General features: G+C 43.6%; 1 protein-coding gene across 1 annotated transcript in view; it reads left to right on the top strand.

Annotated features, from left to right (window-relative positions):
* Window positions 1–16,306, top strand: part of FREM1 (FRAS1 related extracellular matrix 1) — a 375,192-nt gene that overhangs the window by 137,459 nt on the left and 221,427 nt on the right. The window contains exons 6-8 of the mRNA XM_069765123.1: window positions 9,989–10,312; window positions 11,074–11,182; window positions 11,675–11,806. Of these exons, the coding sequence (XP_069621224.1) occupies window positions 9,989–10,312; window positions 11,074–11,182; window positions 11,675–11,806 (565 nt within the window). The remainder of the gene's footprint in view (window positions 1–9,988; window positions 10,313–11,073; window positions 11,183–11,674; window positions 11,807–16,306) is intronic.

The following is a 16,306-nucleotide window of genomic DNA, read 5'->3' as shown; positions in this document are numbered from 1 at the left end:
CCTGCTGCTCTGCTAGATAAGTGCTTCTAGTTTGTTTTCTGTTTTTTCTGTCCAGCTTGTTATTATCTTTTGCTGGAAGCTCTGAGAAGCAAAGGGGTGCACCGCCGTGCTGTTAGTTCAGCACGGTGGGTCTTTTTGCCCCTTTGCGTGGTTTTCGTTTTAGGGTTTTTTGTAGACTGCATAGTTCTCTTTGCTATCCTCGCTCTGTCTAGAATATCGGGCCTCACTTTGCTGAATCTATTTCATTCCTACGTTTGTCTTTTCATCTTGCTAACAGTCATTATATGTGGGGGCTGCCTATTCCTTTGGGGTATTTCTCTGAGGTAAGTCAGGCTTGTATTTCTATCTTCAGGCTAGTCAGCTCCTCAGGCAGTGCCGAGTTGCATAGGTAGTGGATAGGCGCAATCCACTGCTGCTTCCAGTTGTGTGAGGATAGATCAGGTACTGCAGTCTACAGAGATTCCACGTCTCAGAGCTCGTCCTATTGTTTTGGGTTATTGCCAGATCTCTGTATGTGCGCTGATTACTGCACGCTGTGTTGCCTGATTGCCAGCCATAACAATGCTCGACCTGTGCTCTTATCATTTTCTATAGGGCTGCGGTGCACTGGTCTTGGCACCATATAGATTGAATGAAACACTGACTTGCCGGTCCATTTTGTAATGGGGATAAAAGTTGCCCATTGAGAATAAAAATTCTCCATTCTGCCGATTGGTGTGGGTCCCAGCTGGGGTCTCCTATGGATAAGAAGTTATTACCTATCCCATGGATTTGTCATAACTTGTTTTAACCGGTCGTCTCCTTTAATTCAAAGAACAGAACCTTTATCATAGGACGCTAGAACACGTTACATTTCGCGTTTATTACAGCTATATACATATATACAGAATATTGTAAATCACCAACTTATGAGACATTGAACATAGAGGAAGAAATGTAGCGGTATGGTAACTGAAGTATGGGATATTGAAGAATATATATGTGTAAGAAATGTATATATATGTATATATATATACCTCGAGTGGCGCAAAAAGAGGATATTGAAGAATAGATGCGTCATTGCCTTGGATTCATAATGGCCTTGCTTCTTTTGTTTGTTTGTTTTCTTACTTTTCCTCGCACAGCCGTACATCTGTCACTGACGTTATTTATCCAGATGGCGCTTTGTTAAATATTTGCTAGAGCACAAAGTAAATATGTGTATTCACAAAGTAATGGGGAATATCCTCAATCATTTGGACTGCATAACATAAATCTACTTCATTTTGGTAGAAAAGTCCTGATTGAAAACTTCTGATAAGTCATGGCTGGGTCACGTCTAAGAGCATCTCGCGACTTTCTATCTAGTGTTTGTGAGGGAGAACAAGAGGTTTCATTCTGTAAAAGAATGGTTCTTTCAGCATTCATGCCAATCAAGCACATGGGAATTGTCTATTCTCCTGCTTTAGTTTCCAATTAGGTTAACTGATGATTTCTTTATTACCAGTTCCTTATATAGCGCTGACATATTTTGCAGCAGTGTACAAAGATTATCACTATCCAATGAGCCACGGCCACCATGATGTCGGCACAGCAAGTTCAACTGGAATTAAAATGCCTAAGTTTCAATTCCACAGAAGTGTACTGGCCACAAATATGTACTATGTGGACCAATCCTAATAACAAAGGCAGGGCATGAAAGATGTTTGCCAGGTTCACACTATCCATACATAGGTACAATAATGCATTATTATTATTGAAAACATACAATCATCAGTAAGCGATCCCTCATGAAACAAAATGAAAATTAACCCCTTTGAGACAAAGCCTATTTTCTCCTCAATGACCAGGCCAGTTTTTACAATTCTGGCCACTGTCACTTTATGAGGTCATAACTCTAGAACACTTTAACGGATCCTGATGATTCTGAGAATGTTTTCTTGTCACTTTATGATAGTATTAAAATTTATTTGATATGACTTGCGATTTTTTGTGAAAAAATGGAAATTTGGCGAAAATTTAGCAATTTTCAAATTTTAATTTTTTCTGCCCTTAAAGGGAACCTGTCACCCCCAAAATCGATGGTGAGGTAAGCTCACAGTCATCAGGGGCTTATCTACAGCATTCTGTAATGCTGTAGATAAGCCCCCAATGTAACCTGAAAGAGGAGAAAAAGAGGTTAGATTATACTCACCCAGGGGCGGTCCCGCTGCGGTCCGGTCAAATGGGTGTCTCAGGTCCGCACCGGCGCCTCCTATCTTCATTCCATGACGTCCTCTTCTGGTCTTCATGCCGCGGCTCCGGTGTACTTTGTCTGCCCTGTTGAGGGCAGAGCAAAGTACTGCAGTGCGCAGGCGCCGGGCCTCTCTGACCATTCCGGCGCCTGCGCACTGCAGTACTTTGCTCTGCCCTCAACAGAGCAGACAAAGTACGCCTGCCCGGGAGCCGCGGCGTGAAGACAAGAAGAGGACGTCATCGAAAGAAGATGGGAGGTGCTGTTCTGGACCCGAGACACCCATCAGAGCAGGACCGCCCCTGGGCGAGTATAATCTAACCTCTTTTTCTCCTCTTTCAAGATACATCGGGGGCTTATCTACAGCATTACAGAATGCTGTAGATAAGCCCCTGATGATGGTGAGCTTACCTCACCATCGATTTTGAGGGTGACAGGTTCCCTTTAAATCAGAAAGTCATATCGCACAAAATAGTTAAAAAATAACCTTTCTCACATGTCTGCTTTACATAAGCACAATTTTGGAAACATAACTTGTTTTTGTTAGGAAGTTATAAGAGTTAAAAGTTGACCAGTGATTTCTCATTTTTACCACAAAAATTGCAAAACCATTTTTTTTAGGGACCACCTCACACTTGAAGTGACTTTGGTGGGCCTATATGAAAGAAAATAACCAAAAATGACACCATTCTAAAAACTGCACCCCTCAAGGTACTCAAACTACATTCAAGAAGTTTATTAACCCTTCAGGTGCTTCACAGGAATTTTTATAATGTGGAAGGAAAAAATACTTACTTACTTAATATTACTTTTCTTTCACAAAAATTTTCCTTTAAACCTAATTTTTTTTACTTCCGCAACAGGAGAAAATGGACCATACATTTTGTTGTGCAATTTCTCCTGAGCATGCCGATATTCCATATGTGGAGGAATCTACTATTTGGGCACACGGCAGGGCTCGGAAGGGAAAGAGCGCCATTTTGACTTTTTGAATGTAAAATATGTTGCAATAATTAGCGGTTGCCATGTCGCGTGCAGTGTCAGCTCTGAAATCAGAGCATCTCTTGAGTGCAGGCCGACTTGACAGATCCCCTGCGTACCTGTCCACTGTAGGTGGATGACAGACTGCCAGTTCTCCGCCATCCTCCACGCCAGGAGGTGACTCACAGTTGAAACCAGAGACTGTAACGTACATGCAGTGCAGTGAGAACCAAGTAACTAGGCCAGAGCCTCTTAGCCAAATACCTGTATACACCGGGGAGCAAAGCCTTGTTCCGTCGGTTCTTTGTACTAGACTGAGCACAGTGTTTGGTGTTCGTGAGAGCAGGAACTCCCCTTACCCTTCAAAGACTCTTCACCCGCTCCGTGGATTGAAACCCCGTCCTCTACAGACACCTCTGAGATGTCACGTGCCGCTGTTGTTGGTGCCACCATTGGAGAACCGAGATGCTGCAATCAAGAAGACTACAGACTGATTAGTTTTATTGCCTTTGTTTCTTCCTATCGAACTATCATTCGTTCCTGCCCTACCCCGTCCTAGCTCCCAGTTCTGCCCTTCTCCCTAACACACCTCCCATGTCCTGCCACTCCCTGCACTGAGTATACGTGTTGCTAATAAACCTGTTAACTCTTGACCTGCCTCCTGTCCGTGACGACATTCAACGTTCCTGCAATTTCTATATTTGGCGTGGTCGGCAGAATGTCATTCAATGGTGTGGAAGCGGCAGATCAAGCAGTTGGAGGGGGCCCTAGATCCAGTATCTCCCTGGGGCTATGTTAAGTAACCTTCCGAAGCTTACTGGGAATAGCACGATGCTTTGGAGTTGGACTGAACGTATAAGGGGGATGATGAAGATGCATCCTATGACTCCGGCCCTAGAAGCAGAGTTGGCTATGATGGCACTAGATGGGGAGGCAAGGGACTTTGTCATGCTTTGGCTCCCACAGGCGAGAGATAACCCGGATAAAGTTTTGCTCATACTTGATTAGACGCATGGGGACCCCACGGACGAAGGGGAGTTATGAATGCACCTGTTCGGCCGAGTTCAAAGAGAGGGGGAGACGGTCACCCAGTTTATGAATGCGCTGCAGGAACTTCATACTGCCATTGCTCGTAGGCATAGGGTCTATTGACATAGTGCGAGACCAATTAGTGACAGGCCTACGGGACGTGCTGCTGAAGCAGGCTCTGCGGGAGCACTTGAGAGTAAAATCCAGCATGACTTTCTCTGAAATAGGGTCCGGAGTGGGGAGGTGACTGCAACCACGGTTACTGTACCCCAATGGGTAGAAGAATTGTGAAAGGAAATTTAGTAGATACGTGAAGAGTTGGCTGATTCAAAGAAAGTACCCACATTAGCTGCAAGCCCACCTGAAAATTGACGTGAGCCTGCCCCCCACCATGAGATGAGAATGTCCCACAGAGAAGGACACAGGTATAACTGTGGAGAAGTAGGACACTTAGCCTGGTGGTGCACCCGATGGGATAGGCTCTGAACCTGAGGGACGCTGACCGGAGCCTGTACTGTTAAGAAGGAGTACTAGACATCCCACAAATCTTGTTTCCATGTGCCCCCTCATCTGGGCAGAGATCGAGCTGTACGTTGTCTGGTTGATCGTGGCTCACGGTACCACAATGCCCGAAGTATACTTTCGCCAGCACTTTACTGAAGCGATGCTGTCTGAATGGGGACCAGTGATCAAGCTCACAGCCACCAAACAATTGCCTATCCTGGTCGCTGGGGTGGTCTGGATGAATATAGTGGTCTGTGGGAAAGACTGGGGATGAAAAGGAGTGGTGCTAACAGCTGGAGAGGCAAGTAATGAACATACTGTCACGCTAGGCATGAATGTGTTGAGAGAGTTCAGAAATCTTCTTATTAATGAGTCCCCAGACAGGTTCCCTAAACAATGTAGTACCCATACACCACAGAGGAGAGTCTTCTAACAGCTGATTAGGGCGGCACAAGCCCAAAAGACCTTCAGCGGTGGAAAAACACTAGGGAAAGTAATTGCCCCAACTTCAATCAATAGGGTCCTACCGCCAGGTCAAACAGTGCTTACCCTGTCCGTCCGAGCATGTACCCCTCTGGAAGGCATCGAGGTTCAGATCGAGCCTAGTAATGCAGACCAGTTACCGCCGGGAATTCTTGTGGCGCAGACATTAGCTACGGTGCACGACAGAGCAGTTCTTGTATGCTGTGTGAGTTTGGGAAAAAATTATGTCATACTACCCCCCAGAAGTGAAGTGGCTCACGTCTTGGGCATGCCAGAAGAGGTGATATCACCTCAGGCTGCACAGCTGACTGTCAAACAAGGGGACCCTTGGATGGTGACCGTGGATGCTGCTTTGTCAGCCGACCCTCGACATTTGAAGGAAAGATGCCGAATCCTGGAACAGATGAGAGTTGAGCTTACTGAACTCACACCACAACAGGTACAGCAGGTAAAGGCATTGTTGGGAAGATACCAGGATGTATTCGCAAGACACGAGGATGACTTTGGGTGTACAAAGGCAATCACACATGAGATTCCAACTGGAAGTGCTGCGCCCATAAGAGAGCGTTACCATCAAATTCCTCCCCAAATGTACTAGGAGGTAAAAGTCATGCTGACCGAGATGCTACAGAATGGGGTAATTCTGTCAGAACCCATGGGCTGCCCCCATCATGCTGGTGCGGACGAAGGATGGGATGCTACGTTTCTGTTTGGATTACTACAAACTTAGCGCCTATACGGTACGGGATTCTTATCCGCTGCCGAGAATTGAGGTTTCCATGTCCACCCCGGGAAATGCTAAATAGGCTGGAGACAGTGACATGGTATGAGAAAGGCACCCTCGAGATAAGCTGGAGTCCCGGTGGGAAAAGGACCCGTATATGGTGAAGCGTAGGGTCGATGCTAAGGGTCCAGTCTATGAGATTCAGCCTGAGGGAGTGGACAGTGTCCCCACTCCCATAGTCTATCGAAACATGTTACTACCCTGCCTATCAAAAGATCCCGACCAAGAACAGGAGACACTGGATGCTCCAAATGTAGTTCCGCCAGTACTTGCTGAATATAAAGAGGAAGAATCCAACGCCAACGGTTCAGACGGGGAAAATGTGTCTTACATTTCCCATGGACAACCTGATTCCTTTGCTCCAATTGAATCTATTGCTGCTTCTATCCTTTCAAGGACTGGAAGATTGTCAGCGTGAGCTAAGAAAACTCTCGCCCGTGGAATGGTGAGCTAAAAGAGAGGGGGAATGTAAGAGGAAGAACAAGAACAGTTATACCTTTCTCACACAGGTTCTGGAACTACCGAGACTGTCACCAATGTTCCGGGGGAAAGACTTTCAGACAAGGACCGACCCTTGCATGTGACTGCGGTAGGCGGGGCCATGTTAAAAAGCACTGCGCAGGGGAAAAGAGACAGAGTCCAGGCGGGAAAGCTAAGCAGGCAGTCGGTTGCAGTGTCGGCTGTGAAATCAGAGCATCCCTTGAGTGCAGGCCGACTTGACAGATCCCCTGCGTACCGGTCCACTGTAGGTGGATGACTCACTGCCAGTTCCCTGTCAACCTCAGTGCCAGGAGGTGACTCACAGTTCAAACCTGGATTTGGGGATCCCCTACCATTCTTCCTTGCAGATCCTCTCCAGTTCTGTCAGGTTGGATGGAGAATGTTGGTGGGCAGCCATTTTCAGGTCTCTCCAGAGATGCTCAATTGGGTTAAGGTCAGGGCTCTGTCTGGGAAAATCAAGAATGGCGACAGAGTTGTTTTAAAGCCACTCCTTTGTTATTGTAACGAATGGAAACGGAGGCACAGATGTAGAAGTTCACATTCGTATTTATTAAGGTTTGTTGTGGAACCACTAGACAACAGTCCGGGGGGCTCCGAAGGGGGCGTTACTGCGTGAGCCCCAGACACCCGTAGTAAGTCCCCTCGAACAGGGACAGAATGGAATGCCTGAAGGACACGGGTGCTACCTTCAGTTAGACCCCGTACTCGTGGCGACTGTCCCAGTGGAACAGACGGACCAGCAAGGTTAGCGGGTATTGCAGAGCCGACTGGAGGATACCGGGTGTAGAAGCTGGCACCGAGGGTACTGGCGTGGTCCGGAAGTGAGGCTGGTGGACTGGCAGGACTAGACGGGTCCAGTGTAGATACTGCGGATGCAGTCCAGCATAACCGGGTAACTGGTAGCAGAAGATCTGTGGAGACAGACAGAGTAAGCGAAGTTCCTTGCAGATACTTCAGAAACAGAAGCGCAAGATAACAGGAACCGGAAGTCAGCAACAGTAGATACTTGGAAGGAGGAAGGGCTAGAAATAATAGCTAAACAGACGCCATTGGTTAGAGGCAACATTTGGAAAATGCACACTGTCTCTTTAAGAGACCAGGAGCGAGCGCGCATGTGGCCTAAGAACCCTGCCAGGGAACCTGCTGGCCACACACCAGGAAGCAGGAGAGGGAGGAGGGGTGGGGCCGTGTGCAGACAGCATGAAGCCAGCACAGAGCGAGAGTCCTGACGGAGACCCCCTGGAGGTACAGTAAACAGACCGAGTGTAACAGTTATTTTAGCTGTGTGCTTAGGGTCATTGTCTTCTTGGAAGGTGAACCTTCAGCCATGTCTAAGGTCCAGAGCCCTCTGGAAGAGGTTTTCATCCAGGATATATCTGTGCTTGGCTGCATTCATGTTCCTTTCAATGACAACCAGTCATCTTGTCCTGCAGTTGAAAAACACCCCCTTAGCATGATTCTGCCAACATCATGCTTCGCTGTTGGGATTGTATTGGGCAGGTGATCAGCAGTGCCTGGTTTTCTCCACACATACCACTTACTCACCAAAAGGTTTATCTTCATCTCATCAGACCAGATGAGTTTGGGAGTCCTTCATGTGTTTTTTAGCAAACTCTATGTGGGCTTTCATATGTCTTGCACTGAGCAGAGGCTTCCGTAGGGCCATTCTGCCATAAAGGCCCGACTGGTGGAGGGCTGCAGTGAAAGGCCCGACTGGTGGAGGGCTGCAGTGACAGTTGACTTTATGGAACTTTCTCCCATCTCCCTACTTCATCTGTGGAGCTCCGCCACAGTGATCTTGGGGTTCTTTGTTACCTCTCTCAACAAGGCTCTTCTCCCACAATTGCTCAGTTTGGCAGAACAGCAAGGTCTATGAAGACTTTTGGTGGTCCCAAACTTCTTCCATTTAAGGATTATGGAAACCGCTGTGTTCTTAGGAACCTTGAGTACTGCAGAAAGTCTTAAACACAACTGGACTCCCATGAAGGATTAGAACCATCTCAAGGAGGATCACAAGGAAATGGACAGCATGTGACTTAAATATGAGTGTCTGAGCAAAGGGTCTGAATACTTATGACAATGTGATATTTCACTTTTTCTTTTTTATTAAATTTGTAAAAATTAGTACATTTTTTTCAGTCAAAATGGGGTGCACAGTGCACATTACAGTGAAAAAATTAACTTTTTTAAATTTACCAAATGGCTGCAATGAAACAAAGAGGAAAATTTAAAGGGGTCTAAATACTTTCCGTACCCACTGTACAGCATGAGCCTCAACATAGCCTCTTAGATACAGTTTGAGCCCCCAAATAGCCTCTATGTATATAATATGAGCCCCCACATAGCCTCCTAATACAGTATGAGCCCCTACATAGCCTCCTATATACAGTCTGAGTCCCCACATATGTCCTATATACAATGTGAACCTCAACATAGCCATTCTCAATTTACAGTATAAGTCCCCACATAGCCTCTTAAATACAGTATGAGCTCCCATATAGCATTCTAAATGCAAACATCCCATACACATTTGAAAAGAAAAACATATATTCACCTTGCTCCCGTTTCCCCCACACTCTGCTCCGGTGGATAAAGTCGCTGCACAACAGACGAGATGTAATTATATCATCATGTCTGTTTGCTCAGTTACATGCGCTGATAGAAAGTAGGAGCCAGCAGCAACCCCTTCTCAATCTGGATGTTTGCCACCATTAAAATATTAAACATTTGTAGTAACCTCTCATGCCGGCGCTGTTCCAGCGGTGTCGGCACTCGCGTTCCTGGGGCTCACATGAAGTTGTTGTGTCACATGAGCCCCGTGCTTAATCATCGCTGATGTTACGGTCCCCTCCTTCGGACATATAAGTAATCAAGAGGAAATGAGAGCATACCAATACCGCTGGCCTGAACTGTCAATCAAGCAGGAACACACTGTCCCCTAGGGAGCAAGAAACCTGTGGGACAGTATTCTCCTGATAAAGATTAGATAATTCCTTTAAGGATGCAGCAACTATGTTTTTTTCATCACTTTATTCTGGAAGCAATACCTTTTTTCAGTTTGCATTGTCATATAAGGGTTTGTTTCTTGTGGGATTAGTTGTATTTTGTAATTGTTGGGGAATGTATATTGAGTATTGAGTACATTTTTTAATCCTAGAGAGTGCAGAAAAAGAAAAAATCTGCAATTTTGTCTAACTTTTTTATTAGTTTTTATTACTTGTGGAATAAATAACATTAACTTTATTTTGCAGGTCATAACAACAATGATGATACCAAATTTATATAGTTTTATGCTTTAGTGGGAGAGATACAAATGAATAGAAGAGAGTTTGCATTACCATTCAATTCTACTGCCCAATTTCCCGACCTGTGCCAATTTTGGCACGCTGTAAAAGCCATGGAAACTCTTTAAATTATGTATGTTTATAAGCTTATAGATTTTAATATTTAGCATGCTATCATTTTTATATAACCAAAATGAATCTGTTTTTCAGTCTGAACATGCTTGGGTTCCTGTTCACATTCGAGATGCTGTACCCAATCAAATCCCCAAAGCGGCATTCATGTCAATGTTTATTTTAGAAGTGGATCAATTCATCCTCACTCCCTTTACAACTGCGGCACTTGATGCAGAGGACAGTGAAACAAGCAAGCATCTACTAGTCTTCAACATTACGGACCCTCCTCGTGACGGATTCATTACCCACCTTAATGATCATACCAAGCCTATTACATCCTTCACATGGAAAGATCTTAATGACATGCTCATAGCATATCAACCACCAAACAGTAGCCATGTTGAAAGAAGGAATCTAGAGGTAACAAACTTATACATCACTGTCAATTATGGACACTGATTAAATAAAATCAGACTATTAATTCATATGAGGCAATATTTATGAGCAACTTTAGGCACATTCTTTCTAAACAACTATTTTCTTACCGAATTCTCCATGTACCATACTAATCTGACAAATAGGAGTGTGGGTTGTGGTTATGGTGACCTCCTTTACTTATAATATAGGATGTAGTGGTCCGTAGTAGTAGCATACTGGCTTAGGGATGGTGGAAAGATGCTGGTGAATACAGGTGTAAGTTCCACAATTTTACTCCTAAGGAGGCAACACGCTTGATGGTTACACAGTCTTACATGAGAAAACGAGCTTGACGTTTTCAAAAATCTGAAGAGTCTTGTTGACTAGAATAAAGGCAGACAATTGGCATCTGCAACAGCAGGTTTACATTTTAGACACTTTCCTGACACTGGTGACAATCTACTAACAATCGCTTTACCAACATCTGCTTACAGTACCTCACCCCCTTCTTGGCTTTCCTTTGTGCAGACGCCAAGAATATCAGAATTAGGCATACTGACTCTGGTTGGCGGCAAATCAGAGAAAATAAAGCCATTGTCAATGTTATGCTTTATATTTACAATATTACATCCATTCAGTTGTATCCAATTCTGATTCGGATGAGGATACAATTATGCACTTGGATACAAGTGCTTTTCTGAGCTAAAATTTGCTTTAAAAATAATGTAACGATTCAGAATTCAGATTATTTCTCCTTTTTTCAGGTAGAATTAGAAGTTCATGATTTCTTTTTTGAAAGAAGCTCCCCAATCACAGTTCACATATCTATAAGAACAACTGACACGAATGCCCCTCGGGTGTCCTGGAATATGGGTAAGTTTTGGCTTTCATTTAATTGCAAATCAAATAAGTTGCCAACAAACCACCATTGGTCATGTGCATTTATTACACTCGGGAACATAGTATTACTTCTATTCTTCATTCACCCAAGGTCACCATTAGAGAAATCATGTCCATATTTTAAAATTCTTACAAAAGCTAAAGTACTAAAAAGCATACCAGGCAAAGAAAGCTACAGACCATAAATTCAGTTGTTTGAAATGACTTGTTAACTGTCCTATTTGTGGTGGGAACTGTTGGTAGCGCCAATCACATAGGCGCAGATTAAACAAAATTGAATCCATAAGTGGTATTGTGGGGTCTAATTTCCATATGAAATGGGATGGGGAGTTACAAATGTTAGTACGTAAATCAATATAGAATAATTCTTGGAAGTATAATTATAAGTAACATTTCTATTGTACCCTGTTGAAAAATTATTGCTGCACAAATAAACTAGGAACCTGGTTTTTCTATGCCACCTAGGTCTCGATCTCTTGGAAGGTCAGTCTCGAGCAATCACATGGGAACAATTTCAAATAGTAGATAACGATAATATCAATGCAGTTCGCCTAGTGATTGTGGATGGCTTGCAGCACGGGCGGATGACTCTAAGAGGTAAAATGAAAAAGAATTACCATTTGCAAATATCTGCTTGCATGTAAATGTTGTATTCCATATAAAGTTTAGAATGATAATCGGTACAAAAACATGCAATAGATGGTATCACATGTACAGTAAATATATATAAATATATACCAGGTGCCTATAAAAACTAGTTAAATTTTGGCTTTATGAGCCTAATTAACCAGAAGTGAATTACCCGTGTACTGCTACGGGCTGATGTCTCATATTGAAAGGGTTATCCTTGCTTCTGAAAAAAAAATAATGTTCCTCTATTTGGCTTAATTTATTATATATACCTTCTAATTCCCTGCCACTAGAAATGAAGGGATCTTTTTAAATGTGAATTTGCTGGGTTCCCCAAATTTTGGCTTTCAATAAATTCCCTGTGAATTGTGCTACTGAAAAGCCATAAGAGAAAAAACGGAGGGCTTTAATATTGCCCTCCTTGTTTTCAGTGTGAAGAGTAAAGGAAATTTTTTAAAGGGCTGTTACAGTAGGAAATTCCAGATCAATAAATTCAGTCATACTGAGTGACTATACAACTACAGCAATTCTCTGCATAGCACTTGAATCCACTGGCAGACACAGACAGGAACAATATATGAGTCCTTTCCAGTCCAATAGCTCATCATAATGCAAAGTTTCACCTACTTTGGAGAAATTAACCCCGTTACCTCTTGAGCCCCTGTGTGACTGCACAGGTTGAACTAATCTAATATATAATTGCCTAGAATACTACTTCCTGCAATTTGTGCCAACTTCCGTGGCTTTGTCCGGAGCTAATGTCCGGAGCTAATGTCCGGAGCTAATGTCCGGAGATAAGTGACGTCAACAGTGTCCAGTGTCTGATTGGTTGCCGCCTGCTGCGAGCGACCAATCAGAAACGTGCCGTACTGTGACACACTCCGCCCGCCATTTTGGTGTGATTTTTGAATTTTTACCTCACAGCAAGTTTCTACTGCGTGGAGGCGGGCCCAGTGACGTTGCTCTTCAAGCTCCTGCCGAATTTCGTCAAAAAAATGATAATACCATTTACCAAAACTATATATATTTAGTTGTGAAGTGGTTCAGTGACATTTTCACACCAATTTTGAACTTTTGTTTGGTGTTTTCTCCATATACTGCCTATTATTTTTGTTCTTTCTTACTATTATTTATTAATTGTATTATTCTTACATTTGAATAAATAAAGTATATATGGATTCTAGACTCCCGATTCTTTAGAATCGGGCTGCCATCTAGTAATATATAAAAGAATACGAGCACTCACCATTCATGCAAAAAGTGTCCATCCTTTATTGAGGCTTCATAGTAAAAAAGCAGGACATAGCAGGGAGAACCTGTGGTTCCCAACGACGATGGCCGTTTCGCTCTCCTGAGCTTCTACGGGATTTTTTACTATGAAGCCTCAATAAAGGATGGACACTTTTTGCATGGATGGTGAGTGCTCGTATTCTTTTATATTTTGTTTCTGCAGAACTTTCACCTGTTTTCTACGAGCACCGCATTCTGTAGTGGCTTAAAAGAACGCTGACTGGTCTGAGGGATTACAGCTGGTGGTGTGAGCTGATAGTGCGTCTGTTTTCTTGCTTTTTGATTTCTTGAACTAATAATATGTTCGCCCCTGCTTGAATTTTCAGCTTAGTATTCACAAACTCAGACTACCACGTACATTTTCAATGTGATTCAGCAATGAAGTAGCACACCACAAGTACCATATATTAGGCCTTTTTCTATCCCTATGTGGAATGAGTTGTCCACTGTGACCTCCTATCTACACTGTACAAACATAAAATGGCGCTCCCTGGCTGGCACCCATCTTTTATACTGGCTGTGGTAGCCCTCTTGATAGGCTGTGCTACAACCAACTACAATGAATACCTGTAGTGCATTAAACGGAATTTTTCACCAGGTTTTTGCTATCTCATCTGAAAGCAGCATAATGTAGGAAAGAAGACCCTGAATCCAATAATATATTACTTAGTTTACTGAGTGCAGCAGTTGTGACACAGTCAGAACTTTTAGATGTAGCATGAAGGAGAGCTGAGAAAGCTAATCCCACTCACACCACAACTTTTATGTACATAGGCTATAGATGGTGAGCTGCTTATCAGAGTATGGGGTGTGGTGGGACCAGGGCTCATGCAGCCCTTGCAGTGATAATCTCCTGGTAATAAAACCTTAATTGTATGGTCATACGCTATCATATGGCCAGATTCACTATACAACTGCTGGCACCAATGAATGGCTGGGGTGTAACATTCTGTTATTGCACAATAACACTAGAGATGAACGAACCTTCCAAGGTTTGGTTCGCTGAATGTCCCGATTTTAGCTGAATAGTTAGATAAATGTACCAAACCCTATTAAATTCATTGGGAGGCAAAATCAATTGTATTATTACAGGTATGTCAGAAGCTGCAGACAGTCGCACTGCACCTAGCTGCAGAAGGTCTCTGCGTTTGGCTTTTAGACACCTTAGTCTATGACCCAGTGGCAACCTTTCTCCAGGTCTAATTGATACACCTGGACCTGGGTGTTTATAGACTCCCAGCCTGCTGCTGTGAATTGCCTCTGATATTTACATTTCCCACTATTGAGGCTTGAAGCTACAGCAGTCGACGATCTTCCTCTTTGGTGCTGTTTGAGGATGCCTGTGTTATCTCTCTGAGTCTACTCAAGATAAGTGTTCCCCCCATTTGTCTATCCCATCTGTCTTTAGTTGTAGTGGGGATTGACTAGTGCTACCCTTCCTTCCCTAAGCAGGGCTTACGTTCCTGCTCAGCGATAGGTGCAGAATCTATATAGGGACGTTTTGGGCGGACAGGATGACTTTAGATCTGTCTAGATGTCCCCACTCCTCTCTTCCCTAGTGTTGGGCTCTCTTCCCCTTATCGATTCGTGTTGCACTTAGTCTTTCCCACACTGTGAGTGACATGTATACATGACACCTTAAGGCAGGGGTGTCAAACTGCATTCCTCGAGGGCTGCAAACAGGTCATGTTTTCAGGATTTCCTTGTACTGCACTGGTGATAATTTAATCACCTACACAAATAATGAGTTGGTGATTAAATTATCACCTGTGCAGTACAAGGAAATCCTGAAAACATGACCTGTTTGCAGTCCTCCAGGAATGCAGTTTGACACCCCTGCCTTAAGGGGTGAAAAAAGGGTCTGGGCCATCATTTAGAGCTTTGAATTGAAGTTTAAACTAAGACCTGATGGTTAAGGAAGTTGTGAAAGCCTTCCTTGTTGGGAGCCCTGATACCTCATGCAACAGCTTTTATTTTTCCCAGCCACACTCAGATGGCACAAACATCAGTTTAATAAAATACTATTGGTAGAAAAATGTAAGAATAGTAACACAGGTAGTTGAGTGAAAGTAAGTGCAGTGCCTGTCTGGGAACCCTACTTCTAAAGGTAACACACAAGAAGGACACCCAACTTGAATTATTCACATTTAAAAAAAAATTGTGTCACACGCCACTAAAGTGGCATTAATTTCCTCAGAGTATAAACAGTATAATAGGCTTCTGACATACCTTCCACTACAGGCAACCCACCAGATGGAAACTCAACTCGTAGTGTCCTTGTTTCAAAAAATTATTGTCACACACCACTAAAGTGGCATCAATTTCCACAAAGTAGAAACAGTATAATAGGCCTCTGTAACACCTTCCACTACAGGCAACCCACCAGGTGGAGACCCAACTTTGAGTCTCCACATTTCAAAAATTGTTTGTAACATCAACAGCTGTAGCAACAGGAGGCACAGAAGTCACAACAAAGGTGTCACAGACTGCTATAATCCACCCTAACTTGCTAACCGCCTGTGCGATAACAGTGCAAAACTTAGAGATATTGTTAGCAATTCTGCATCCTCCTCTGCTTCCACCTCTTCCTCTGGAACCACCACCTCATCACACAGACGATTCAAAGTGTGCTTTAGCATATAGATGACCGGAATAGTGATGCTGATGACGGCATCGTCAGCGCTAACCATAACCATCTTAGTAGCCATTTTGAAACTGTGCAAAAGGGTGAGGAGGTCCTTTATCTGTGCCCACCCCGCAAGCGTGATTTGCACCACATCCGCATTGTGTTGGCCCAGGCTGTGCAAAAGGACATACTGCACCAGGGCTCATCACAGCTGTCAAAGTTGCTGCAACATGTACATTATGGAATTACACCATGTCAGAACATTGCAAATCAAACGATTAACCTGTAGGCTGAAAGACCTCTGTAGTGATGCAAGTTGATGACCTGCGGGGTGCAATAGTCGGAAGTGAGCACACAGTGACCGTGCTTTCTGTAGAGGCGCATCCAGGCTGGGATAGTCGTGGAGAAATTGCTGTACCACCAAGTTGAAGACTTTAGCCATGCAAGACGCATGTCTGAGGTTGCCCCAAATAAAGAATTTATTAAAATGTAACTTTTATTTCTGTCCAGAAATTATTTTTAAATGCTTCATTAAGTACTGTGTGAGGATA

The sequence above is a fragment of the Ranitomeya imitator genome, chromosome 1 (genome assembly GCF_032444005.1).
Source record: "Ranitomeya imitator isolate aRanImi1 chromosome 1, aRanImi1.pri, whole genome shotgun sequence".
Classification (NCBI taxonomy): Eukaryota; Metazoa; Chordata; class Amphibia; order Anura; family Dendrobatidae; genus Ranitomeya; species Ranitomeya imitator.
The sequence above is the reverse complement of the archived record's forward strand: the minus strand, read 5'-3'. Positions and strand labels throughout refer to the sequence as shown.